We start from the raw sequence: 12117 nt of genomic DNA, 5'->3' as shown, positions 1-12117 counted from the left end.
TTTCAACATGGAAAGAATAACAGGCCTGTTCAAATTACATTTTTGCCCCTTCAAACTAAATAAGCGATGAAAGTTATTGCGCTTCTGGAAGTATTTTTTGGCAGTTAAATGATTTTTTTTTAGTTAACTTTAAAACCTCAAAATGTTCTATAGAAACATCCCATAATTGCTTGCGTTGAACAATTACGGGCAGTAAATTACGTGGATGAATGTGGGGGTGGAGGCAGTGGTGGGATTCAGCCGGTTCGCACCGGTTCTATAGAACCGTCCCACGAAATTTTATGAGATCAGCGAACCGGTTAGCTTTGCTGGTTACTGTCAATGGTTTTTGCATTTTATCTGATACACCGACTCTTGTGATCAAAGTAGCTCACGTGTTTTTTCAAAATGTGCACGTTCTCTTTTTTTTACTGATCGTGTGGTAAATGTACACCAGCTGGTTATAAAAATTTACAGCACTCAGACCAGAACGATTTTCAGGGCAAGGGGGGCTACTTTTTCGGTAAGGGCAACATAGACCGCAGACGAGCGTAGCGAGCCGAAATATGGGAAGCTCGGGGGGCACTGCCCCGGGAAAAATTTTGGGGCCACGCCCTCTAGATTGGCTTAAAATGGTGCCAAAAATGTTTTAACAAATGTCAACCATGTCATTTTACGAATTTTTTGGCATTTTTCCGTAGCTCTTTTTTCATAAAAAGGGCACTTTTGCTTTATTACGACCTTATACCATAATCCATGAAAATGGTGATGTTTCCAGACAAAAATCCTAGATTAACCCCATGTGTACTGTGTCGCCATAACTCACCATATTTTTGCTGTTTTAGAACGATTTATGTGTTTATTTTCTTTACAATGACGTCACGCTAATAAACGTTACGGAGTACATAGCAAAGATAACTTTTGTTTCTTCTACATTAAATAGCTGTTTTTAGCTGCTACTATAGGTTACAAAATTTCATCAAAAAAATATTTACTTTTGACTTCGATGCAATTTATTTACCCCACTCTGTCCAATTTTTTGAGTTTGGCCAAACTGCTCTTTCCGTTTTTAACCATATGACTTTGTTTAACGAAATTAAGCGCAATGATCATATTAAAAACGAAAAACATCTTAAATCGCTTGGAAGTAGAGCATGACGATTATGCCTATGCAAAGGGGAGCCGCGTTTTCAAAATCTGGTGGACACTATGCAGGCGTAACCATCACACTAAATGCAATTTAGGGTGAAACAAATTGAAATTTTTGTGTTTGTTCGTGTGGTAAATTCGTAATTTAAATAAAACTTCCAAAATGACATCATTTGGTGAACATAGCAACAGTTCTCTGGGAAATGTGTAAAATTTACGCATATTTGTTCGGGTTACATAGTTCCAGCATTATTATATATATATTTTATTTCTATCTGAAAACAAAATGGGGTCGCACTTAAAATTTAGATTTCAACTTATTTAAATTGGGGTCGCTTATTAAAAAGGTTGGAGACCACTGGTCTACGTCACCACAGAGCAGCGTGCTTAATTTTTGTTCTTAGCAGGTGGTAACTCTCCCTAAATCAAGACCTCAAGGGTAAGTCGATTATTTAGGCCTCCGAACAAAACGTAGGTGTGTTACTTGCGTTTTTAAGGGTAAGGGAAAGCGGGCAAAACAAACCCCTCAATTATCTCGTTAACGAAAATGCCAGAGCCAATGTTGATTTGCTGAACAGTGACTTTCGTCGAAAAAAAGGCTTGTGGCCGAAAATCCAACCGATTCGACTTTGCACAAATCGGAGAAAAAATGTGTTTGGGGATGTTGAAATAAGGACATAGTAAAACTAAGTGTTGGCTAATAAAGGCAAAGTTACTTATTTGATAAATCATTTGTAGAAATCAGTGTTCTAATGACTTAAGTCAATGACTTGACTTAAGTGCACTTAAGTCACTGTTTTTAAATGACTTGACTTGACTTAAGTAATTTGGACAAATGACTTGGGTTAAAATAAATTGTTTTAATTAAGCAATTATTTATAAAATTGCGTTATTTAGCCCAATCTTTGCACATAAAATAATTTGCTTGTAATATGCTGTTTTTATGTTATTTTTTACTTGAGTTGCTCATAATAATCGGAAAAGTTTGCCGGTTTTCATAATTTAAAGTTTTATTTTTTTGACAAGGGCTGGACTTGAAGTTGACTTGCTTTAATTATTACTTGACTGGGACTTGACTTGGACTGGGACTTGACTTGTTATTTATTCAAAAAGACTTGACTTGGACTTAAGTTATTTTCAAATGACTTGAATGGGACTTAAGTTATTTCAAAAGGACTTGTTTACAACACTGGTAGAAATAGGCCTGTTTATTATTTCGAAACAGTCGGACTTTATAAGTAAAAATTTTAGATAATCACTAATCAGGGTTCCATGCGATGCGTATAGTTTTGGCCAAAACCGAACCCCGAGCGGGGCGAAATGGGACCCCTCACAAAGTATTTCGTTATTAGGCCTACTATTGTAACTCAACTTGATATTTTACTGTTTGTATTTTGATTAGCCTTTCAGTAAAGTATTTTTGAACTCTAATAAAAATACCTAACAACATCTCATATTTTATGTTTAGATCAGTTTTGCTCAGAGAATCAGAAATTTTAACCAAATCTCCTGTGATAATGGTCGATTGATATTTGTTTTATTACTAAAGATTTGATATAGATTATAGGATAAGAAAATGTAAGGCAGTTTATGTAGGCTACGACCTATTTACAACCCTTCAACTTATTTTGACGCAATACGACTTACGCATAGTGCTATTTGGTTTTGTAGTATGTTTTAGCCTACTTTTATAAAATACTTTCAGCTTATGGCGCCGTATACCATTACTTGAATTATGACGTCACGTTGTGACGCAACTTATGACGATATCTCTGAAAATTTATATGTGTCCCTTACAAAAATCCTTGATCCTGCATTTCTACAAAACAAAGCGATTAAATTAGCTTTTAGTAATGGGCTCCGTTTTGCCCCGCCAGGAGTCCGCTTTGCCCCGTGCAAAAATCGGAAAAAGGTTTAAATATTCAGATGGTATACTTCTTTCGGGGCTACCCTACCCATTAAAAAAATTCGTTTAAAACTCAGAAGACAGGATTTAATATCACTTAAGAGGTTCGTTTTGCCTCGCCTTCCGCTACTTTTCAAAAATCAGTCGAACTAACGTGAAAAATGTATATCTTATCTAGGCAGTTATTTTTACCCTATGCAATAATCCAGGTGTCGTTGTAAATATATTATTGGCATTACGTGATTGTATAACTATAGTATTGGCAGCTGTTTCAAGAAATAAATTAAGATAAAACGTAACAAGATCGGGTTTCATTTTTCAAATCAATATTGCAAGGGGGTACAATTTTCAGCACTTTGACCGGATCTAGAAATTTTAGGAAGTCTGCGGTACGCAAAAATAAAAACACAAAGGAGTGTAATACGTAAAATGTTTGGCGCCTTCGGAGAGTTTTATTATAATTCGCTCCTTTCTCTATTGACTGTCTGGGATATTTTCTGATGTTGTCTATTGTCGATGGACATATATTTCGTAGGTGTATCGCCGAATTGTTTTAGTTTTGTTGGTGTGCCGCAAGTGGAAAAGGTTGCGAAGCACCTTAAAAATTAAAAAAAGGGTTAGAGCTCTATATACAATGTTTAATATCGTTTTTCAAAGTTCATTTTTTATAGTTAGTTTATTGCAAAATAGTTAAACTATGGTTGCATAAATGCAATAATTATATACGAAATAGGAAAATAACCTCAGTAATACGCTCACGAGAGGTTCCCAATAAGGGCGGTATAGCCCCTTTGTGGGCGTTGGCGAGTTCCAAAGGGCGTTTTGGGCCTCTTTCTCATTTAGGAGCGCTAAACGCGCATAAGGGGGCGTTACATAAAAGTACTTTTCTGCATTATTTTATTACATAAAATACTACAGACAACATCGCTCTAATTATATGTATCATTAAAGCTTAAATGGCAACTTTGGTAATGCGAACTTCTAGTAGTTTCTGGCGAAACAATTGGCTTTCTTATGTAAGATTGTTGGTTGTTGTGGCGTTTCACCGCTTTATACGCGGCAATATGTTTGTATATTTAAAGCAGGGATCGGTAACCTACGGCCCGCGGGCCGGATTTGCTGATATAATTAATCCGGCCCGCTTTTTTGACAAACTAGATACGAGTCCATTTCAAATACTTTTTGACTATTTTAACAACTTAGGGGCGAAAATTGTTTGCGCTTTGCGCTAAGGATCTTTCTTCGTCCGTTTTTGTTACGTTTTGATGCTGTCTTTCAAAATAGATAAAGCGCTTCTTTACCGTTGCGGCGCGGAAGGCTGCCAAGTGCGCGGACAAACGGAAAACGCATTTAAAATTATTGGCCATATATTTTTTACCATTTTTTATTCTTTATTTTTGGCAATGTATTAAAAACTTGCAAGAAATTTAAAAGAAATGCCGGTTTATCAAAAAAATCGGGCCCGCTTCGCTAACTATTAAGGTTATCGCGTTTCCTCAAAGTAGTTTTGCTATACTTTTCATTAATAGTACGGATGACGACGTGTGAAGTCGAATTTTAAACCAAACAAACGCTTTTTTTCGCGCTTAGCGCCAACACTTTACCGCCTCCTTGAATATAATTTAACACGTTTTTTAGTTGATTCACAGAACTTGTTCAAAAATTTTAATAACACAATTCTTAGTTAACATCTTTCCCTAATTTTTAAAGTTAGGCACCTAATACGTCATTAATTCGGTTCAATTTACACACATGTCCACGTAAATTCCTATAGTGACTGTTTGTTAGACAACCTAAAAGTAAAATATGACTGACAGCTCATCGAAATGAAAGTATGATGTTAGACAACGAATAATATGACACTTTACTGTAAAGCATGATGAGGGGGCGATATGAAAAATATGGGCCCAAAAGGGGGGCACTAGTAATATGGGCCCAAGGGGGCACTAGTGTAAAAAAGGTTGGAAACACTGCTTTAAACGAAAAAGATTGGCAAACTTTGCTGTATCAATTAGTATGTTACATTGTTTTGTTTTACAATAAACATTAGCAAAACAACAAGTCCGGATAACTTTGTTTTAATCCTAAATTATAAAAAAACACAACCAAAAGTTACATTTATAAAACATAAATCGATGTAAAATATTGATCGATACAACACCGCCGTTAAGGAACCATTGTTGATTTTCAGTCGGCAATTAAATTATGTCGTAATACTAATAGTTCGAATTCGCCATCAAAAGGATGTCATTATTCACTCGCTATATTGACACATATACAGTATTCTTCCTGTTTGTTAGTGGTTTTTCATGAACCACCAACGGCAAATTTGAACTTATTGATGTTAAGTGCGTTTATCCAGATCTTTAAACAAGGCTGCATATCATTTAGTTGGTTGTGTTGTTTTCTGTCATTTAAAGAATACGTCTAGCTATTACCGTAAATTTAGGCAATTTAAGTTAAAATTACCTTTAATGACATCTGATGAGTAAATTATTTTTAGTTGAAACTAATATATAGCTGTATATCAAATAAATGGCTGCCATTCTTATGTTTGGTTCCATTATTCTTTCTGTAGTGGGGATAATATGTGCAATCATCGCAGTGGCAACGCCGTCTTGGATCGGAAACTATGGCCAGACAAGTGTGGGATTGTTTCAAACGTGTTTGCACCAAGTTTGCTTCACCAATGAAGGTTTTGGTTTATTTTGGTTTCTGCTAGGTTTATGCCTAAGTAAAAGAAAATAGTTACAATTTAAAGTCTTTAATTTAACTAAGGGGTTCCCAACCGTTTTGCGACCTCGTACCACTTGGACGCTTTGTACTGCCACGCGTACAACTTCTCGCAGAACAAATAATTTGATCGAATCGTATTTTATTCAGAAGAAGAACATTGTCCTATTTTTAGCTTACAACTAGCGTTATTCTAATGCTATATGTAGCTGAAGCTATAAAACAGTAGATGATATTTATCAAGAGCAATCCAAATATATCTCTTTCTATATTTGACATAATTAACGCCCACTGTCCCACATCGTTGTACGGACGTACGGTGTTTGAAACAACTGTGCACAATTAACATGACCTGTATTTCGAAGATCGTATTGTTACGAAACAACAGAAATAGTTACGTAACAATTAGAATAGGCTTCATAATTATTTTTTGTGAACAAAACCAGATAAACAAAGTATAAAGTTGTGAATCCATTTTTTGTGCAAAAAAAACGGAAGCTACTCGCGTACCACCTAAAAAACCTTCGCGTACCACTAGTGGTACGCGTACCACAGGTTGGGAACCCCTTATTTAACTGGACAAATCTACTCGGTAGCATGAAAGTTGTTGCAGGGGTGAGCAGACCGAATAGATTGCTGTGACAGTGATCAAACTGCGCTTGCGCTTTGTCAAGCCATAGGGGTCAATTTTTTGCCACCATTTACATTTCACTATTTTCATGCTCATTACGTTTTTTCTTTAATACCATAGCTTTGCAATATTTTAATCACTTACCAGGTTACTAAAAAAGTACCAAATTTTAGATCTATTTTTAGTTTAGGGGGGTATTCTTTTAGAAACTAACCGAAGATACAAAATTTACAACAAAAAAAGCATTTATGTAAAGATTATATTTACGAAAATAATTTAAAATTGTATCTAAAATGTTTTTTAACTTTTTTCGTCAGGTCCCACTTTCCGCAACCCTTTTCTATCCTGATGGTTGCCGTAATTTTAATGAAAAGTTATTTTATTGTTTACCAGCGATTTACGGTCTACGACTCCCGTGCGCTAGATGCGGCCCGCTAAGTTTTTTCCCGTTTAGCTTACATTATTTCGAACCAAATGTGAGGTATTCTCTTTGCTTTGCAGTGTTGTAAACAAGTCCCAGCCAAAGTACTTTGTAAAATAAGTCAAAGTCGAGTATATTAACAAAATAACAAGTCAAGCCCAGTGCAAGTCAACTTTTGCCCAAGTCAAGTTTCAGTCAAGTCATTATTAAATCAAGTCAGCTCCAAGTAAAAGTCATTGGCATAAAAATAAAACGGTAAACTATGAAAAAGGGTAAGCTTTTCGCTTATGTGCAATAACCCAACTAAAAAACAACAAAGACTTAACATATGGTAAGCTAATTGTTTTACAAGCAAAAATTCTGGTAAATAATCCGATTTTATGTAAAATTTGTAAATGAAAACACTTAATTTCAACCAAGGTCTGTTGACTGAATGACTTAGGCCCAAGACAAGTAATTGGTCCGAAAGACTTAAGTCAAGTCAGTTCAAGTCAAATACTGAAACGCCTTAGTCAAGACAAGTCATTTTAAAACAGTGAATAAGTCAAATATTTGAAGCAGTTCATTACCACACTGGCTTATTGCGTCACGTGTCCTTTATGTTAAAAGTGTTTCCAATTAAATAAAAAATACATTTTTTGGGCGCTTTATGTGATTCGACAGCCGTACAGCATTGTCACGCGAAATATATACACTTATGTTATATTGACTGCTTAGCCGGAATCTGGGTTTACTTCCTAGTATGTTTTTAAAAATCTTTTTACTTTTTAGCCCGTTTTCTGTAACCAAAGCGTCGTGAGCCTGTTGCACTCTATAAAATTAAAATACAAAGTTAAACCAGATAAATATTTTTTTTTTGCTTAACGCGGCTATGTAATGAGTAGGGCGATTATTTTTTGATCTGTTAAAAAATGTCAAAATTTTGTCAAAATTTACACGTTAGGTCAAAAAATTTAAGTCAAAATCGATTAAAATGCACAAAAATCATTTAGAAAAGAAAAAAAAAATATATTGTCAAATTTGTAAATTTTCTTTTAGTTAACATTTTATCATAAAAGACTAGTTTGGAATTATATTCAATGACATTTTAACTGTATTATATCTTCATTAGAGCGCAGTATACGGTAAACGCGATCCGATAGAAATAACCACCCAGGCCTTGTTTATCGATTTAGGGTGAGCTCTAAAATAACCAGCGTCTTGTTTTTCTTTGGTATTTTTATACTTGGTTTTTTATAAATGTCAAAAATATCAACTACACATTTCCAAGAGTACTTATTGCATAAATCCGAAAAAATGACTGTTTGTGTTTCAAGGTAGTGAGTAAAACATCAAAAACGAGTGATTGAAGACTTCAAGGCACTAATGCAGTACTTTCAACAACAACATGTTGCTAAAATCAATGTATTTCTTTTGGGTTAAAATTTTGTCAAAAAAATAATTTTTTAGGTCAAAATTTGTCAAAATTTCAATTTTTCAGGACAAAATTTCAATTTTTTTGGTCAAAAAATAATCGCCCTAGCAATGGACATTGTTTTGTCTATTAATATTAAAATTTTGGCTAACATAATCAGCTTAACCAGGTTATGCAGTTTTTCACAGACCTTTACGATTAAAACAAGCTATTATAAGACGTTTTACGCGAATCTTTGTATGGTTAATGCTTTTCTAACCATACAAAAGATTCGTTCTAGGATAGCGTGATAAAAATGTAACCTATCTTTGCAAGGATATATTTTTTGTGTGACCAACCATCGTCCATCCTTTCAAATAAAAAGTTTTCAAATTAAAATCAGGCAGGCAATCTGGTTGCGCTTGGCGCATTGAGTCATGCTGGGCAAAGCAGGGTTATTTAACGCTTTGTGTTAAGATGTTGCGTTTTGGTTTAACTTTGTAACAACATGTCTACAAATTTAAATTGCTTCCTCAAAAATTCTTAGATCCGCGCCTTATAATGTCGAGTTTCCGGAAAGGATTGCGATACGTCGGGCATTTTTAGGGTCGCGACAAAAATCATTACACACCTTGCCTGTAATTATTGCACAAAGTTAAGTAGCTGACGGGGATTGAAGGGGTTATGGCGCGGAGTTGATAAGGCTCCAACCCTAGAAACATATTGCTTTCTAAATCACATTTGTCATCCGAGTGAGAGATCACAAGTAGTAAAACTCAAGGCTTATTTTTAGTTGTGTCACAGAACCATTTCTTTTTTTAAATAAACAAAACGTATAACACAGATTTGTCTCAATAAATCAAGACGATATAAGTTACTGCGTTTTTTTCGTAACAAAGCTATTTATGAAAACAACTCGAGAAGTATTTGGGTCGCAAGACCTTTGGATTAGTCATTTTGGATCGCACCAAAAAGTATTTGCGTACCCCTGGACTAGACTCTAGATCAGACCTGGGCAACAGACGGCCCGCGGGCCGGATCCGGCCCGCCAAGCAGTTTAATCCGGCCCGCGGCTTATTTTCAATAAAATACATAGGCTAAGCGAAAACCAGGGCAAGTTGACAGATCTTGTCAAGACCCCGCCAAATTCTATTTTTAGCCTGTTCTAAATGCTAAAACGGAAATTCTTTTCGCGCTTCGCGCGAATCTCTTATGCCTTTCTCGTATGTTTCACGCGATTTTTTTGCATCTTTACAAACAAATAGTGTCCTCTGCTCAGTGGCACTCTCTCCAACGAAAGTTTAACAAACTTAGCCTGATATTTAAAATATATATAAATATTAGGCTAAGTTTGTTAAACTTTGTAACACATCGGTAACTTAAAGTTTTAAAAAAGAAGAAAAACATATAGGTAAGTTTTTCCTACGAAATTTTCACGTATTTTAATCTTAAGTTTTGGGTCAACGCGCCCCATAACTTAATAAACGCTAATATATCAAGCAATATACATTTTTAGTCGGTGCTCAATGCTTCATGTACCATCTAAATCTAAATTAAAGTTTGCATTTTCAAACAAACATAGTCGCAAATTTTTCGCGCTTCGCGCGACGTTTCTTTACCTTCTTTAAATCCGACTTAAATTGCACATTTTCGCACAACTCTAAACGTAATAACAAATTGGTTGATTATGTGTTTTACACCGTCAGAGTATGACGTCATATTGTATGTATTTTAGATCCTATATTTGACCCGGCCCGCCACAATATTTTAGGTTTCTCATGCGGCCCGCGGATAAAAATAATTGCCCACCCTTGCTCTAGATAGAGTCTAGACTAGAGAACAATAGGTGTTTGTAAGAATAATTGTTCTATTACCTAACTTTATGTCGTAATCATAAAGTGGAAATGTATTAATTAATTATTTTTGGAATTTTGTTAGTTGTACTTGATTCATATCACATTGATAAAACATACTCTTTTACCAAAGCCCATACAGAAGTAGGTATCATTTTGAACGTTTCGAATAACTCTTTAACAGATGTTGAAAATGAATTAAGAGTTATTCGAAACGTTTAAAATGATACCTACTTCTGTATGGGCTTTGATATTCTTATTACGTCTTACTACAACCTTCAACCATTATGCTCCATACTCTTTTACCGAAGAGTTTTATTTAATAATTGTAACATCGCACATATCCGGTATGAAAATGTTTTTTTTAATTGTGCAATTATAGTAAGCTGTATCTTCCAAGAAAAACGGTTTAAAAGGATGACAAAATGACCCAATTTAGCCTAACGTGGATAAAAGTTTTATCATCCGGCCAGTTACGCATCTGAACCGACTTTTTAATTGATTATTCAGCTAGGGACGCGCCATATTGTGTTCATGAGGCAAATGCTGTCATTAACTCGCCGGCCGCATTACGCTATATACACCAAAGTGATGGGTCCACAGTATTACGTGCCTTCGCTCGCGGGTTCAACGCAATAGACCTAACGTGACATAAAACAGTTAATCCTAAAACACTGCTGAGGGACCGTCGATTTACCAAATGAGCTGCACAGGCTAAGGAATTCTTCGGTAATTGACTTTTTTTGGTAACGACTTATTATAGCACACCAGAAGCTTTCGCCGAGTTTCCACCTGAACCCATTATTTCATCTTCTGTTGTCCGTGGTTGACGGTTGTGCCTGTGTTAATCTTGTTTAGCACGTCACACATTACAATTGTATTTACTCGTCTAGAAGTGAACAACGACATGACGGTGGGACTCAAAGTGGTTTCGATTCTGATGTTAATCCCTTTTCCAGTTTTGGTTGTTGGAATTCTTCTGTTGCTGTTTGCTGTGTGTAGACCTTCTTATTTAATTATAATCGTTGGAAGCGGGTTACTTCTTTTAAGTGGTAAGGTTATAGAACTGTTAATTTTCCACCAAGCTTTTAACTGTCTATTTAATCTTTAGCCTACTGTCCTATAAAAAAACAGAGAGAATTAGTCAGTCTTTTTAACGTGTTTTAAATATTTTACTTAGTTATAGTTATTGTTTTTTTTGTTTTTTTCCTGGGCATTCAAACAAACAACTATAAACCGAAGGATATCATTTTTTTATGCAAGTATGTTATACATTATAATGAGTGCGCGTTTTCTGCGTTTTTTTCTAACCTGAATGGCATATTCTTTGATTTGTCATTTGTATGCTGCGAAGCTAGGCACAGCTTACATCGCAATTCGTGTTACCATATTTTTATTACGAAAAACATTTTTTGCATGTCATAAATATATATTTGTTTATTTTTTAACATTTTATCATTTACCTCTTAATAATCAAACCATTGTCTGGATGACGTATTTCACTTTATCTCAGGATTGTTGGTTCTTGGTGGCGTGTGCGGTTTTACTGGTGTAACAGCAGCTTCGGATTCAATTATAATGCAGGTTATGGAGAACCTTGGAGGGCCTCAGCAAGGATACGGCTATATTTTAGCATGGTGCACCTCTGTCATTGCAATCACAGCTTCCGTCCTTGGATTTTTGGTAAGAAAAGTTGTATGCAGGATAGCATGAGAAGACTTTAGTCTAAGAATTTATGCAAGGAATCTAGCCGCAAAAATTAACAATATTTATACAAAATTAGTCCAAATCAAGTTAGCTCAGTCTAAAGCAAGTTAGCTCTTCGCGGTAAGCATTTAACGTTGTTTATGTTTCTTATGACGTTGTTATTAAATTGCATTGTGATTGGTCAAAACGTAAAAAAAACGTTTTTAAACGTTTAAACTTTGAACTTTTAAATGGCGTCCAAAATGACCTAAAAACAATTTAGATTTGAAGTCATTAATTAAATGATGTTTTAAACTGGTTGCATTGTGGTGTGAAGCAACATTAAGAAATAGCCATAATTAAACA

At 35.1% G+C, this 12117-nt stretch overlaps 1 protein-coding gene across 1 annotated transcript; it reads left to right on the top strand.

Annotated features, from left to right (window-relative positions):
• Window positions 1–5569: 5569 nt before the first annotated feature.
• Window positions 5570–11778, top strand: LOC146145099 (uncharacterized). Its single transcript, XM_083390483.1, has 3 exons — window positions 5570–5729; window positions 10959–11117; window positions 11579–11778. The coding sequence occupies exons 1-3, from the start codon at window positions 5570–5572 to the stop codon at window positions 11776–11778; spliced, it is 519 nt and encodes a 172-aa protein (XP_083246609.1).
• Window positions 11779–12117: the final 339 nt, after the last annotated feature.

This window comes from Ascidiella aspersa, chromosome 5 (assembly GCF_963924565.1).
Source record: "Ascidiella aspersa chromosome 5, kaAscAspe10.2, whole genome shotgun sequence".
NCBI classification, from domain to species: domain Eukaryota; kingdom Metazoa; phylum Chordata; class Ascidiacea; order Phlebobranchia; family Ascidiidae; genus Ascidiella; species Ascidiella aspersa.
The sequence above is the reverse complement of the archived record's forward strand: the minus strand, read 5'-3'. Positions and strand labels throughout refer to the sequence as shown.